The sequence below is a fragment of the Musa acuminata genome, chromosome BXJ3-10 (assembly GCF_036884655.1).
Source record: "Musa acuminata AAA Group cultivar baxijiao chromosome BXJ3-10, Cavendish_Baxijiao_AAA, whole genome shotgun sequence".
Taxonomy (NCBI): domain Eukaryota; kingdom Viridiplantae; phylum Streptophyta; class Magnoliopsida; order Zingiberales; family Musaceae; genus Musa; species Musa acuminata.
In genome coordinates, this window is record NC_088358.1 from 23,138,085 (window position 1) to 23,154,292 (window position 16,208).

Below are 16,208 nucleotides of genomic sequence, written 5' to 3' on the forward strand. Positions count from 1 at the left end.
TTTTTCTTTTTCTTTTGAGGCTTTACATATCTATCCTTTCAGAATTCAGAATTTGGAGATGGCATATCAGTCACTCCAAATCTTATTATTGCATATATATATATATATATATATATATATATATATATATATATATATACGATGCCTTCTCATAAATGACAAAAATAAAGAAAAAGGAAAGAAATTATAGTGCACGAAATGGAATGGCTCACATCTGTTTGACTGGGTCCATCCGGATATTGAGTGGGTCCTCCCGATACGGGGCCCCGCGAAGCCACGTCAACTCTTCGCTGCCCTTTTAATCTCCCCGGGCTCGTCTCCTTCGTCGGTCGTAACTGACACCCCTCCCTCGCTTCCTCTTTCCATCTTGTCTTTCTTCCTCTTCTCATCCTTGTTCTTGGAAGAGAGAAGATCGACAACCAGAGAGAGAGAGAGAGAATGGAGAATCTGTTGGGGCTGCTCAAGGTGAAGGTATTGAGGGGTGTTAACTTGGCCTACCGTGACGCCACGGGCAGCGACCCCTACGTCGTCATCCGCATGGGCCATCAGGTCATATCGCATCTCCTCTCATCCTTTTCGTCTCAGAGATCCTTATATTCTGGATTTCTCCTTGCGAGTTCAGAGTCTTGATTGGTTTTCGTATCACATTATCATGATTCATCCAACGTATTTAATTACCTCCTGCTTTTGAACGAGTTTAATGGGAGCGATTTCCAGATCTGTATTTTCCAGACACAGATTTTTCTTCTTTTCTTCCACTTTTGAGGCAGATTGGGGATTATTTTCCCACAACAGCAATCGCAATGATTTTGTTGTGATTTGTTTAGATTTTTCTTCTGGATATAGATTGCGCATGGATCTGATAAAAACAATGGCTATCTTGGTTCTATTTGATGCTGAGATGATCGAAATGATTTTATTGTGATTTGTTCTATTGGTTCTTCATCTCATATATTGTATATTATGGAAGATGTCTGAGATGATCGAAACCTGCTTGATATATTGTTTCTCAACAGGTTTTTTCAGTGGCAGTTCTACTCAGCAATTCGACATATTAATCTTGTTTTAGCTTCATAAACATTTCATTTAGTAGAGATGATGATTCATCTGTTTCTTACCTATCCTTTTGTTGGTCAGAAACTGAAGACTAGCGTTAAGAAGCACAATGTCAATCCAGTTTGGAATGAAGACCTGACTCTTTCTGTCTCAGAACCCATTCAACCAATTACGATTGTATGTATCTGTTTCTGCTTACAATCTTACTATCCTTCTACGTAAATTCATCAGAAGATTTGGATAATTTCCTCTTTCATGTTCTCTCTACGAATTGTTTCGGACTACCGTAGTGCAGAAGGTACCGATGAGAAGATGAATTCTCCGGTCTTCCATTGCACGAAACAAAGTCGAACTGAGAGAGCGAAACTTGAGAGGACTTATGTGGTGTTTCTGATTGATTTCCACGAACCTTTTGCAGAAGGTTTACGACAAGGACACGTTCACCCCCGACGACAAGATGGGCGACGCCGAGATCGATATCCAGGCGTTTGTGGAGGCAGTGAAGATGAACCTGTCCGACCTCCCCGATGGCACCATCATCACCACCGTGAAGCCCAACAGGAAGAACTGCTTTGCTGATGAGAGTCCCATTGCCTGGAAAGATGGCAGGGTTGTGCAGGACGTCATCCTCAGGCTCAGAAATGTGGAGAGTGGCGAGTTGGAGCTGCAGTTGCTCTGGACCTCCATCCCCGGTGCTCCTGGCTTTTAGATATGTTAATAAAAGGACGGTCGGACCGTGCTGTCCTGCTACAGTGGCAAGCCGCCACGTTTCAGATAGCTTTTCTTTATATGCTGGGACTATCTCCTGAACCCACCACTCGCCTTCGACCATCCACTGGGCCCTCCGCACTAGTTACGAATAAAGATACTCTTACGCGAGTAAACTAAACCCGCAAACGTACCCCACTGTTTTCTCCGTCGGGATATGGGCCCCGCATTAAGCTGCGGCCCCGATGCCGCCGGCCCCTTCACGTGCGCGACGCTTCCGCTGACACATTCCCGCGTGACGACAAATCGCTTCAGCATACCAACCGTTCCTCCGGATGGACGGTCAAAGGCCCACTAATCACACGTAGCACTCTGCTTAAAGCAACGAAGCGAAGGAACCGAGCATGACACGGACGTGCCGGCTAACGCACGGGCAAACGCGTTTCATTGACGACAGGAAACACCAATTATATTAGAGATCTGTGTCCTGATCTCGGAGATGGCCGGCTCCTTGTTTTTCTTAGCGGTGGAAGAAAACAAGTTAATTATTTACAAAAAGGGAAATGGGAGTTTGTTGAGATCACAAGACTGGATGAGCCCCTGCGACGATCGAGCGGTCGCAGTCGTGGGGGTTATGCTGTGTCCAGGGGCGGAGGAAGGTTGAGATCCAGATGGAGAGCAAACGACTTAGGCGACGCCGACGGTGAAGGAGGAGAACGATGGTCCGGGTGGTGATCTACGACGGAGGAAGAGTCGGAGTCGCTCTGCGTGGCGGTGACGGCGGCAACGGTGACGGCGGGCGGCGGATGCCAGCAAGCGATGATCGTAGGCTGACAAAGCGGCAGTTGCCGGTGATACGCCGTCATCGAAGCGTCGGAGGTAGGAAAATTTTCGGATCTGGCGACCGTGTTGAGGAAGAAGAATGGTTGCGCCGCCTGTATGACCGGAGAGTACGGCTGGAAGGGGAAGCGGGCCCCGCCCTGGCCCCTGTAGACGAGGTTGATATCGGGCGAGGGAGGGAGCGGAGCGGGAAGCGAGGGCATCGCTGCCGCTGCCGCTGCCTCCTCCGGCCCGGAGTTGTCCATGGTGCTGCTCTGGCTACTCGAGCTGCCGGTGCCCCCTCCGCCGTCGGCGCCGCGCGGGCCGTTGCAGGCGTCAGCGTGGGGGAAGTTGGTCTTGGCCTTGGGTCCACGGAACTCGCGGGCGGCGGCGTCGTAGGCCCTCGCGGCCTCTTCTGCGGTGCCGAAGGTCCCGAGCCAGATGCGGCTCTTCTTGTTGGGGTCGCGTATCTCCGCCGCGTACCGTCCCCACGGCCTCTTCCTCACACCCCGGAAATGCGCCTCCTTCCCTTCTCCATCGCCAACGGTGGTGGCCTTCCCTCTCGGCGCCATGGAGACGAACCCCAAGTCTGGCTTTATTACGGCTCTTCGCGTCTCCTCGCGCCCCCGTACGTTTCCGTTTCTTCTGTACCTCCGCTTGGCGTTGCGGGCGTTATATACGAGACGTGGTGACGAATGGACGGCAGGGATCGCAAACTAAAGTGTGATTGGGTCCAGTCCACGAGCGCTTTGACTGTCTGACCTCGCCGCCCGCGTCCCGATCGGGATCAGCCTACGTCCTCTCACATCTTTTTCCCACCCCCGACGTTCACCCTGTGATACTACTTCCAAGGGTCCCACCCATCGTACGCTGCAGGTCATTTTGTTTGCTGCGCCTTTACAGGCCGAAATCACAACCAATTCATGAGCTGTGTACGTGGCACGCGGCAGTCTGGACACCCCCATCGCGGCAGCTTCTGCTATTTCCGCTATAACGGCGCTAACCTGGAAGGGCGTTAAGATACGTGAAACGTGGACACCAGCACACCCATTTGGGTCACTAACCAGTGCGGTCCGGCTCGATTCATAGCACGTAAGAGACACGGGTAAGACTTGGACGTGCGGGTAGCATATCTTTCTGAAACGGTTGTGGGGGGGGGGGGGGGGGGGGGGGGGTTGTGCGGTTGATGTCGCAGGGCCCACCGTTGTGTCGGCATCGACCGGGTCCGCGGCGAGAAATCCGGATCATGGAGTGTGGCTGCGTGGAGGGGTTCGCCCGGTGCGAACCGCCGCTGAACCGGTCAATTCGACCAACAGTCGTCCGGAATCATACAGACGCACTAAAAACGTGACGCATGTCAGCTACGTGACCCCGGTCTTCGGTGTCACGGGCGGATGTCTCCTGCGTCGAGGCGTGGCGCAATTACTGCCGCAGATTTGATTAGGTGGAGGCGGGAACGTAAGTGCACGGGGGCTGATGTCGACCGTCAGGAAAACGGACGGCCAACGGATTCCTCACCCGTACGACACCACGCAGGATCATACAATATGTAATGCACGTATGTATGTATGTATGTATCTCCCTGTACGTATGTCCACTTTGCACTGAAAAATTGAACGGTTCTGATTGGCCCACCCGCTTGCATCCTAAGCATCCAGCTTTTGCAACACAAGCATAGATTACATGTCCTGTGATCAACATGTAATACAAACCATTTTTCTAAAATTTTTACTTATATAACTTAAAAAAAATATTTTCTAAAAAAGATTCAAATTTAACATAAACTCTTACATATATAAAAATTTTAAAAAATGTATCAACATAAATTTATAATTTTATAATAATTTATTATTTTAAAATTTATAAATCTTAATCTCACTCTCATTTTTTTATAATCTTATATTATAATAATTAACTTTTATTTATATTATTCAGTTTAGTCTATTGGATCGGTTCTTATCCCGTTGAATTGGTGGTAAAGAGAGGGAAGGAAAAAGAAAAAAGGGGAAATATATTATTGAGATTTGTAAAATAGGAGCATTTAAGGAAAATACCAATGCGACTAATTGATCAGCCAATTATGTATTCGTTTTGGCATTAATCTATTTTTTTTTAAAAGAAAAAAAAATAAAAAATGGTATGTGGAAATAAAAAACAAAAACCTGTTTTTTTTAGAATTCGCACATATGTGGAAAACACTTTTCCACATCACATCATCCATTCACATTAGCCTCCGAGCTTATGTAATATTCTAATTTCCAGTCGCAACTTATATCTCATCAATAGAATAAGATGACAACTTCACCATTGATGTTGCCTTTTATATCGAAAATGCCATCGATCTTTACGACGATCACAACTGTCCACTATGAATCGGACCGTTTTGGGTAACCGACTGAGTCCCCCGCACCCCTCATAGGCCACTTTGGGTTCCCTTTTTATCCCTCTCTCTCTCTCTCGCTCTCTCTCGGCCTGGCGTTCGATCTCCCTTAGCAGTTCCGCCCGATGAAGGACGCCGCCGCCGTCGGACCGAGGCTTTCCAAGAAGAACTCCGACGATGAGGTCTTCCTTCCCCATTTCATCCCGCCATCAATTTCTAATTTCTTGTTCCAATTTGTTTACTCCTCTCTCTCGTTCTGGGGTTCGATTTCGTGACTAACCGATGTAATTGATCAGGAGAGGAGAAAGAAGAAGAAGAAAATGAAATCCAACAAGCGCCGTCGCCTCCGCCACTCCTCCTGCTCGTCTTCCGATTCCGACGACGGCAGCCCTCGCTCCCGAAGGAAACGAGCGAAGAGGCTTGAGAAGAGGAAAAGGGAGCCCAAGAACGACGACAGGAAGAAGAGGAAGAAGAAGAGTAAGAAGAAGGAGAAGGAGAAGGAGAAGGAAAAGGAGAGGTCCCGCAAGTCGCGCAACCGCAGCGTCAGCGCGTCGAGCCGGAGTTGCTCCACCTGCCGCGGCCGGAGCAGCTCCTCCGGCAGTAGCGTCTCGAGGAGCCCGCCTCCGAGAGCGAAGCAGAGGGCGAGAAGTCGGTCTAGAGGGAGAGGGAGGGATGGGGATGTGGAGAGGGGGAGAGGTCGGCGGAGGAGGACGACAAGCTTCGATCGGCGTGGGAGTAGGTATCGGTCTCGGAGTTGTTCTACTTGTGGAGGGAGTCGGAGTAGCGGCCGGACCGGTGGAAGCGCTTGCCGAAGCCGAAGTTGTAGCGAGGAGAAGTATCGGGAGATTGAACAGCCGAGGCGGCTCAGATCGATGCTGGCTATGGCAGAGGACAGAGAGGTGGTCGAAGGAGGATTTCATGGAAAGGATGAGCAGGGAGACAGAATTATCCAAAGTTACGATGATTTCGATAGGTATGATGGGGGCAGGAAGTCGGACACACATCAAGATTCTCCTCAGAGGAATGCAAAGAATGATGAGGCTTTAGCAAAGAATGGGAATGCAAAGGACAGTGAAATGGTGCTGAGTATCAGTGGTGAGCAAACAATTGAGAATGCTGATGGTGGTGGTGATGATTTTACTAGGAAGAAGAAAGACAACTCTGGGGGTCCGGAGGCTGTCGAGTTAGAATCACAATTAAGACAAAGGGCATTGGATAATTTCGCAAAGTTCCGACGAAGCCTTTCTGCAAACACGAGGTCTACTGGTTGTCAGGAAGATGACTCCAGCCAACCTCAATGTGGCAAGGATCCCATTAAGGTTGCTGAGGCACAAGATGCCTTCAAATCTTCAGATGGAAAGTTCGCTGTTTCCCATGAATGCCAAGGAGATGTTCAAGGTGAAGTCCGGCGAGCTGAACCCAGAGTTAGATCTGTTGTGAATATTCCCGCTGAGAAAGATACTTCAAGCCATGTGATTAGACGTCAAAGTTCCAGTGGAAGCTCTAGAAAAGAAAATGAACAAGACCCAGATAACTCCAACAAAGGCCAAAGTGATCCAAACCAATTAAACTGGATAGAAGAGCCATCTAACAAAATGTCTTTGCAGCATTCCTCACTAATAAAAGACAAGCAAGAGAAGAGTGCAGCTGCTGAACCTGAAAGTAGCACTGTATGTGATGCTGCAGTAAATCAGTCTGTTGGACAACCAACTTCAGCATTACCTGCCGATCAAAGAATTGAAAGTGAAAATGAAAACAAGGATGAAGATAAAGGGTCTCAGTTTCAACAAAAGACATTCTCTAGGATGCATGATGGAGAACTAGTGCAGGTAGGTTATGAGCTTCTTGTATTCGGTCTTAATTCCTTAAGTGCAAAAAGAAGTGTAAAACACCTTTACATCTGAATTGCATACACCTGTTTTCTTTAATAGGTAAGTTACAAGGTTTACATACCAAAGAAAAGTCCTGCCTTGGCAAGAAGGCAACCACAACGGTGAAAAGTGTATAGTGAGTTCTTGTTCTTTGTGACTCGTTTATGTTCTGCAGCACTCGGTTGAAAATTGATTTGTTCTCCCCATGGTAGGATTATTGCTAAGTGGTTGTTGAATTTACTGCTAGTGTATGTGTCTGTTGCATTGGACCATCCTTTTTTTATGTTCCTGTTGTAATCTTATGTTCAAGCATTCTGCACTAGCATAAGTCTATTTGGCGCTTTATTCATCAGTCAGAGAATCGTCATGCAATGTATTCCTTCTAGTTTATTAAAATTTTCACCTATTGATAAAGAAGATCATTGGTTGTCTTGTTCCTTAGAAGGATGGAAAAAGTGGATTGGTTTGCCCATATATCACAGAGTTATAGATTGTTCTATAACTTTCTTAGCACTGTTCTTATTGAAAAACACGATGTTCTCCTTTTCAGGGTTGAGTCTCCTTCCTCCTATTTCCATTTTCAGTATTGGCACTGGTGTCTTCATGAGGATCAAGATATTTCACTACTGCATAATTGACTAAGATTCAGGTTATTATTATTGTAAAAATTTATGTTGATAAACTATTATAGGTTTTTACGTGGCACCTTTAGGATAATAAAATGAGTTGGTAACTTGGGAATTCTCTTTCGTTGTCTCAATACTTCAATAACTGTTTTGGAAAATGATTGATCTGACTCTGCTAGGTGTTTCAGTGCACAAAGTTTCTGTAAATGTAGGGTCTGGGAAGGGTTAGTATAGGCTGCCTTCCCGTTGGAAGCAGAGTAGCTGTTTCCATTATTCCAACACAGTCAGGGTTGGTTGTCACACTGGCTGCAAAGAAAACTTTACACAGGTTGCTGTCCTTTAATTGCTCAATATTTGTCTTTCTGACATCTTAAGATCTTGGCTCCTTCCATTTGCTGCATGATGTTTGCTGTTGCTTGTTGATTGTGTATATTGTATAATGAAATTGTGAAATTCATAGTTCACTGTTTCTGTGTTAAGTTCACTCCTCTTTGTATTCTTGTATTGTCAGTTCAAGTCCCATGAGTACTAATCTATTGTCTTTAGGTAATCTATTGCATGTAAATTAAGTTAGATTGAAAAGCATTAACTTTGAGGCAAATACATGTTTTTTCAATGAGTAACTATGAAACCAGTAAGACTGCAGACGACTTCGGTGGTGTTTTGCTTGTGTATTTATCTTATTCTGGTGATGCATGATTCTGTCTCTTAGCCATCCAACTCTTGTCTGAAAATATAAGAAAATGACCTTGGCTTTGTTTCTTAATCTCAAACTTTTGATTTTGAATCAGACAGCAGATGAGAACAACCCACCGGTCAAGCTTCCTGCCACTCTGTGCTTGGAAAGGGTCACACATATCTTTGCTTACATGACATCTATTTTTTCAGGACTTCAATATGAAGCATTATTTTGGATCAAATATAGATTGGGTCTCAGATTGATAATCATGGTTAAACTTTAATTGTGTAGCATAATGATATAAGAACTAATAAACCTTGCCAAACCTCATGTTAGTATGTGCATAAACAAGTAGAAGTCACTTTGCTTAGTATATAGGCCTCATAAAAAGGGCATCTTAAGATCTTCGTTTGAGTCAGTTGTAAGATAATTATATTGATAGCGTGTTCATCTTTGTTCAAGCTTACATCTGACAGTCAGTATGTTTAACCGTATGCTTTCTTTCTTCATTATAATTTGTTTTCCTTGTTAATATTTGTATTCCTCGCTGATCATTATTTAGGATATGAGTTGCTTCTTTTTATCTCTTTTAGAGATACTGATGTTAATAAATCATCGATTTTCTCATCGACTGTCGTTCTCCTCCAATAAATCTGAACAGCAATTACCTTGGTTCTTCTAAACAATTGTGCTTCTTCAGGAAGATTGAAGCATCGGATCATTAGACGGAGCGCAGGTGGAGAGTAGATAATAGATATCAATCAAATTGGATGTAATTGGTTATATGATTATCCAACAATTGTTCATCTCTGATCCTATCCAATATGCATCTCTGGGTGATCTTTCTGAGCCCACAAAGCAGATGTATGGAATTCAATTACTACGATATAACTCTGGACTGTGTCTAAGCTTCATAAAACTATTTGACACAAGGTGAGTCATGTCTGATGCCGTATTTAGAATTTTCATTGTCATACTGTTGTAGCAATGTCTGCCTATTTGAAATGATTTCTCTGGAATTACTTCCAGCTGATACAGTTTCAAACTCATATCTGAGAATGCCTATTGTCCTTTACCAAAGTATAGGGGAATGAAGGAAATGGAAAGATGGTTTTTGATTGCCTAAATGCCTACTTCCTTTTCCCTCCACTCATGCTATGCATTGAGAGTACAACAACTTTAACCTCAATTCAAGCTTCATAAGAGCCCAATTTGAAGCTTGGGGTTATTTACTTGCTCAAATCTAAAATAAAAGTGTCATTCTAGTCGCAACTAATCAGGAAATTAGTGGTTATGGTTTCTGTTCTATCGTTTTTGTGGTTAGTTTTTTATTTATATGTTTTGGGGGGTTTTTGTGGTTGATGTTATGATCATTGCTCTTAATTAGTCCAAATGGTTGCAAGTTTACGATCTCTATATATAAAGAGGTCCAATATACTTTGCAAGAAAAACATAATCCGGATTCACTTAATTTCCTTCACATGAAATCTATTTATGCTGTGAGATTTAAGCCTTAAGAAGGTGTCTCACTGGTTGTGGAATGTAAGTTGAGAACCTTAGGAGCCCAATGACAAGTTTTAAGTCTCTGCTTCCTCGAGTCTAAATTGATGCTGTCATTCTACTCGCAACTACTCAAGTCATAATATCTATCTTCAATTTATTCATGAAGTGTGTCTTATCTATGATTTAGAAATATCTTAACAGAAATTATAAATAATAGTTTAAATATTTTTAATTTAACTAGACATATAACTCTTCGTCTCTAAATAATTGAGATTTATGGTTTTATTATTGTTGTACTAATTCTATTAAAATTAAATGAGTTAATTATAGATTATCCTTTGTAATCAGTTATCTTTAATATTTTAATTTTTATATTTTCAAAAATTACATTTAAATTCTTATATTTATGAAGGTGAAATATTTAATCTCATTTCTTCTTATGCTGTTGATTTTGTGTTCACTGATTTTATCTTACTTTGATTTATCTTACTTTGATTTATCATTGAGCATGTATGATATTTTCGTTAGCAGAGTTAAATGTTTCACTTTCATAAATATAGAAATCCTAATATAACTTTTAAAAATATAAGATTCAAAATATTAAAATTAATTAATTATAAGGGATAATATATAATTGGCTAAAATTAAATTCGATTATAATTTTCATCTCTGTAACTCATAGTGTACAAGTGAATCTTGAAACAAACCAACAACAAAGCAAAGCATCGTGAGTTACTCAATTGCCAATCTGAGTAGGAAGACACCAATGCATATTATCCAACCCGGAATTTAGAAGACAAAAAGCAGCATTCTCCATCATTCCAGTAGTGTGTCGAGACATAAGCAAGAACAGCAATTTAAGATACAACTTTTTGAGCAATAAAAGGAAGTAGAATTTGCTTTCACACTGCCCATAACCAACACAGTTTTTCACAGAGGATGCATCAAAACAGAATCCAATCTTATTGAGACTGCACCCCATAATTTATACCAACATATTTCATTTCACAACCCATATTGTGATGTGCAGTTGTGGTAGATAGTTCTGAAACATCTTAGCTAGTTAAACTTAACTACAATACAAGAGATGTCATCTTTGCTCTTCCTTGCAACAGCCGCCTCTGTCAGTAGCCTGGCTGCAGCTTGAGGATCCTTGACATCTTTGATGAAATCCACTGCCTCTTGGTTTGACATCACCTGGATGGATGGACACACGAAAGGAAGATATTATCGGACGAAGGAAACAAAAAGAAAAAAGAAAGATACAATAGCTAAGACCTGAAGACAGTAATTTTCTCATCTATTTCTCGCTGTGATTGTGAAGGGTATATAATGTACTTGGTTACAAGTTACCAGTAACATTATCCCGCTACAATACAAGAATCTGAAGCAAATTCCCACTTTTCTTTTACTGAACTTACCACGTTTATTCACCTTTGCTTTGTCGATGATAGGTTTGTTTGCTAGTCTTATCATTCTCTCCTGATGTATTTGATTTAAAGGTTCAAGGCATGTTGGGGCATACGCTTATGTTGGCAAAGGACTTTTATGCATCAAATACATAAATGTACCTCTTCTGAAATAGGGACCACATCTAAACCCACAAATCAGACATTATGCATTTCGCAGGAGTCGTAGAAGAGAGACTTAATTGTGGGTAGTCACAGAATATTTAACTACGAATCAAATTATCGAATGAATTAGTGCTTGTCCTAGTTAGATGCGTTTACCTTCCATAATCCGTCGCTTGCGAGGATTAGAAACTCTGCATATTCATCAATGATTTCATCAGCCACATCTGGATCAGAACTGAGGTGTTCCTTCAAGCTCCGATCTCCGAAGGCTCTTGCCACAGCCAGCCTTCCATCCACACGTGGCACGTCTCCTGAAATAATTCGGAATACGATATTTCACACACTTTGTAGGGCTCATACACAGTGTTCAACAATCGATTTCCAAAATTGCAAATCATAGTCTTAGGTGGCACATAGAATTACTTATCATGACTTGCATTACAAACAACTTGACACAATTCTCTTTATGATATGATTGATAGACAACCCTAACTGCATCAGCCAGACATAAACCCAGTCATATCTCTACTAAACACTGCCAATTTAAGGTGGATTACGCTAATTTTGATGGCACACAAATATGATTGGAAGACAAGGAAACAGTCAAGGCTAAGGTATTAGCTAAATATCAAACACGTGAAAAATGGATAAACACCACCTATTTTGGAGTACTTAATCACCTTCAACATGACAAACATTTGTTCTTCCTCCTAATCCCTAACTATAACAAGGACCGAACGATGGTATCCTTTTCTCGACTAGGAGTGATTAGTTTGACAAAGGTGCTAGCATGGATTAGGTTTTGGCTTGTTTGACTACATAGAATATTTCTCATTTTGTGAATGCATGATTCTATGAAGTCCTACTTTAGACAAAGTTTTTCTTTTTCAGAGAAAGTTGATAAGCAATCAGGAAGAATTGGAGAATTTTGGGAGGCTTCATTTTAGATGGGAATTTGTTAGAATACATTTTTTCTGTAAAAAGAAAGAAAAGGTCTTGCCCAGCAAATTATTTAGCTAGACTTGGGCCTTGATAGTCTATGAATAAAAGGCCATTGCTAGTAATTTTGTAGGCTAAGCATAAGAAAATGGCTAAACTGGAGTTGTGCATGAGCATAAATTTTGTAGGCTAAGCATAGTGGTTTTCCATGACATGGACCATTGAGTAACATGTAGCTGCAGTTGCCTAATATAGAGAAATAGACCAGACCACCAAAAGCTTGATATTGCAGTGGTGATGCATAAGAAACAGATAAGAATGCCCATGGTTCCCCCAAGTCAGGATTAAATATAAAAGAAGAGGTTGCGTGACTTTTAGAGTAGAATTCGTCAATTAATAAGATTAGCAATGTGCTTATCACATAAACTCAATTGAAGTCTAAGATATTGTAGGCCATAGACCAATTAAAACATCAATCCTGTTGTTGGATACTCTCCTTTTATGATCAATTGGTCAATCAATAAACCATCCTCTTCAAAGTATGTTAAGAAAGAAATCTCATGTAGTTTTTAAATCTACAAATAATCGACCGACTATTCTTCTCTACTTGAGTTTATTTCAAGATCAATTGACAGCCACTAAAACTCTTCAATTAATAAATGAAAAAAGGAAAAGTCACCCAACTGAACCATAGTTGCAATGAAACAGTTCAAAACACAATTTCCGCTTGTCTCTCACCTACATGGATCTATACCACGGTTTCAAGTACTGGTCATTTCAGTGGATACCGACCGACATTTATCGGTCTGGCCAAGGACTGATACCATACGCTGGTGTTATCTTTTTTGTTATGTTTTTGGGCGATATAGTATACTGTCCAATGTATTGGTACCTTGTCCTGTAGATTTCCAAAACTGGGAACATATCAAGCTGTATCTTTGATCTAGACATTCCCAATCATGCAAATAGTCACTGTTCTTTACACCAAAAACTTTTGTTATGACCTTAAAGTTTCATCATTACTTGACCACACATGATATTTAATTTCTTAAACTATTGCCATACATTGATATCTGAAATTGTGAAACATGATCAGATGACCACAGGGGGGATTGATGCATACCATATAAGTTTCCTAAAAGTTTGATATAATTTGTTTTCTGTTCTTCGGATACAAAGTATATACTAAACTTCAACAACTCGGGGTTTTCGGTATAACAAATTCAGATATATTTTCTGAAACTGAATGTAAATTTAGGTGAAACTTGCCATCATTATTGCTTAGATGTTAAAATTGTGAATTCGAACAACATAAAGTAGCAAAATAGAAGTCATAGATTACCAGGAATGTTTGACACAAAACCACCCTTTTCCTCGATCAAATATCGCTCCCTGCTTGGCTCATGATCAACAGAAAGTTGTATGGCTACACCATCTTTGGAAATAACAGCTCGTGAATCTCCAATATTAGCCACCACAAGCTTCACACCATCTATTAGTATAGCTGTAACTGCAGTAGAACCTCCTCTTCCTAACTCAGCTTGTTTTTCCAGTATTTTACTGTCAGTGCTTTCATATGCTTTCCTGATGGCACTTTCTATATCACTCCAAAATTCCGGCTGCATGTCAGATTAAGGTTAGCAAAATTTACATGTTCAAACCTGCAATTCTTATCTGGAAATATGAATAGTTTGAATACATGATCAATATAATGCAAAAAGACCTCTAAAGTAAATATGCAATCTACATAATGGAATGGAAGAGCACAAATAAAACGCTTACTTCTTTCAATATGTTCTCAAAAAGATGAGATCGCAGATAGTCTGCAACATCATGACCCAAGTGGCCATCAAAAATTGCAAACAAGCCCAATTCATAATCATTAACTTTCTTAAATTCTGCCACCAGATAGTCCTCCATTGGATGACTTGATTTCCCTTTCACCAAGTGATAGCCATGTCGAATACTCCTACCAGCAATCTTGCTCTTGCCCTTTCCAGTTTCTGACGAGGAACCAAACCCTGCTTTGACCTGCACAGACAACATCATGATATCTAAGCAAATCATACTCGGAAACAACATCCTAAACAAAGGACTCAAATGCTAACATGAAAGAACAACATGTAATCAAAAAGAAAATTTAGAAAACAAACTATGAATTCTAATAATCAAACCGAAGGAATGCATATACCACACAGGAAAAATCTCGGATAAACTGTAACACCAGTGTTCACCTCCGTTTTAGAATCGCAAGATCTCGAGCTTTTGGCTTGTACAAAGAAAATTTTACTGTTGACAGTAGTAGATGACCCTCACAATTGTCAAACAGCAAGTTTGCAATCCTAATCTGATGAGAAGATGCTCTCTTTGGACTTCAAATTCCCATCACTTAGCTTCAGCTCAACGGGTTTTGGCGTATTATTATCGATTTCAGAATCAAGTTCAACATAAAGCAACCACAATCTTAAATCAGAACAAGAACATCACTCGAGATCCATAAAAGGAAGCGCGATCACAGAACACATCATAAGGAAGAGGAAAAACGAGGATCCTTTTAATGAATTGAGACTCCTCCCACCACCACATTCTAAAATGGGCAGAATAGAACAGATTCCGGTTCGGAGTCGAGAAACAAGCAATTCAGGTAAGCTGTGATGGAGGTCAACGTACTTTTATCTTGTGCAAGATCTCCCTCCCCGCCATCCTCGTGATCCGCTCGTACCCTGTGCTCGAAACCGACGACTTTGATGGAAGAGGAGGATGAGAGGAAGAAGAGAACTGATCTCGTAAGGGGGAAGAGACGGATCGAAGAAGCCCCCGTTTACTCCCCACGGGACCCGACGGGAGAATCTCCACCGTACGGGTCACTGGTGGTTGCTGGGTCGGTGGTGGCCGCGTTTCCCCTCGCTCGCAACTTTGGTTCCGTTCGATGGCTACGTCTCGGATCTCGCGTACACCCAATTCAGGGTTCGGGTCATTTCCCGAACCAGGATCGTCATTACGGATGGGCCCCGATGATTCCCACCAACAACAGGCTTCCTTCCGGCGTTTGGTCCCTCAGCCGCTGGCGCGTAAAGCCCTACCCGAAAGCGCGATGAGTTGTTTTGTGATCGTCGTCTCCGCGGGCGGCGCCAAAAACCCCCACACGCCGCGTGTGGGGCCCAGGAGTCGGGGCCCGCGACTGCTCGAGCCATGCCTGGGCTGAAATCGCGGGCCCCATCTTGCGTCCTCGTTGACAAGAATATCTACCCTGCCACGGATCCGAACCGGCCATCACGAGATGGCTCGGGCTTTGCCCGAGCCGAGGATGACCGGCGGTTCTCTGGTTGACTTCTCCTTCGTGGTTGACGTGCATCAAAATCCGTGCGTTTCGACGTCTTTAGAAGCCCATGGAGAGCTACGCGTATCTACCATGGCAGTGTATATTGTGAGAGAGAGAGAGAGAGAGAGAGAGAGAAGACTTCATGTTTTATATATGTGAAAGCATGCGCATTCAAGCTCTGCAAACACAAAAAGAAGTCGATAGATCAAACGAGGCTGCGGGATGGGAACGGTGAAGTGTTTCGGTGTGACACCTGAGACAGGAAGGCAATTCTTTGATGAGAGACTCGCATGGAAGGAACAACTCACATCAAAGAAGACTTGTGCTCTCAATCTACTGAACATATATACTGTTTGGACTAGATAAAAGAGACACTGAATTCAAATTTGATTAGTTAGTTAAAAAAAAAAAAGTGGGAACGTATCGTAACGCGAGAAGTTAACGAATGGAAAAAGAACTACGTAGAAAACAAAACAGAAAGAGGAGAAAAAAATTTAGGGTTTTGAAGCTTTTGCTAAACGATCAAATGGTTAAACTTCATCGGCTTTGGCCCAAAATTTTATGTGAAGAATCTTTATAACAAGTTTTATAATTCTAATGATGCTAATATGTGATTTGTCCTCTCCGAGATGTTTTTTTGATAATACCCACTTAGTGATACCTAAACTTTTTTTTGATGAAATTCATTTATGGCGATGATCATATATTATTGTTGAGCTAAGATATGTGTT

The 16,208-nt window shown here is 42.1% G+C and overlaps 4 protein-coding genes across 6 annotated transcripts; 2 read left to right on the forward strand and 2 right to left on the reverse strand.

Annotated features, from left to right (window-relative positions):
• The first annotated feature begins 334 nt into the window (after positions 1-334).
• LOC135650716 (protein C2-DOMAIN ABA-RELATED 5-like) lies at positions 335-1,844 on the forward strand. The gene is made up of 3 exons (XM_065170266.1): positions 335-549; positions 1,138-1,233; positions 1,475-1,844. Exons 1-3 carry the CDS (start codon positions 439-441, stop codon positions 1,763-1,765), a joined length of 498 nt encoding a protein of 165 aa, XP_065026338.1. The 5' UTR covers positions 335-438; the 3' UTR covers positions 1,766-1,844.
• A 408-nt stretch (positions 1,845-2,252) lies between these two features.
• Positions 2,253-3,220, reverse strand: LOC135650715 (ethylene-responsive transcription factor 4-like). The gene has a single exon (XM_065170265.1). The coding sequence runs from the start codon at positions 3,153-3,155 to the stop codon at positions 2,397-2,399; it is 759 nt and encodes a 252-aa protein (XP_065026337.1). The 5' UTR covers positions 3,156-3,220; the 3' UTR covers positions 2,253-2,396.
• Positions 3,221-5,001: 1,781 nt separating this feature from the next.
• LOC104000330 (DEAD-box ATP-dependent RNA helicase 42) lies at positions 5,002-9,113 on the forward strand. 3 transcript variants are annotated; one of them, XR_010501842.1, is made up of 5 exons: positions 5,002-5,145; positions 5,260-6,792; positions 6,895-6,970; positions 7,385-7,483; positions 8,840-9,113. XR_010501842.1 is itself a non-coding variant. In XM_009422342.3 (4 exons), the coding sequence occupies exons 1-3, from the start codon at positions 5,089-5,091 to the stop codon at positions 6,958-6,960; spliced, it is 1,656 nt and encodes a 551-aa protein (XP_009420617.2). In that variant the 5' UTR covers positions 5,002-5,088; the 3' UTR covers positions 6,961-6,970; positions 8,801-9,113. The 3 variants fall into 3 exon arrangements, 2 of the variants coding, with proteins under 2 accessions (XP_009420617.2, XP_009420616.2); XM_009422342.3 differs by lacking the exon at positions 7,385-7,483 and having other exon boundaries at positions 8,801-9,113; XM_009422341.3 differs by lacking the exon at positions 7,385-7,483.
• Positions 9,114-10,482: 1,369 nt separating this feature from the next.
• Positions 10,483-15,061, reverse strand: LOC104000329 (probable protein phosphatase 2C 62). Its single transcript, XM_009422340.3, has 5 exons — positions 14,826-15,061; positions 13,938-14,186; positions 13,498-13,774; positions 11,373-11,527; positions 10,483-10,839 (listed from the first exon to the last, which is right to left on the reverse strand). Exons 1-5 carry the CDS (start codon positions 14,856-14,858, stop codon positions 10,702-10,704), a joined length of 852 nt encoding a protein of 283 aa, XP_009420615.1. The 5' UTR covers positions 14,859-15,061; the 3' UTR covers positions 10,483-10,701.
• Positions 15,062-16,208: the final 1,147 nt, after the last annotated feature.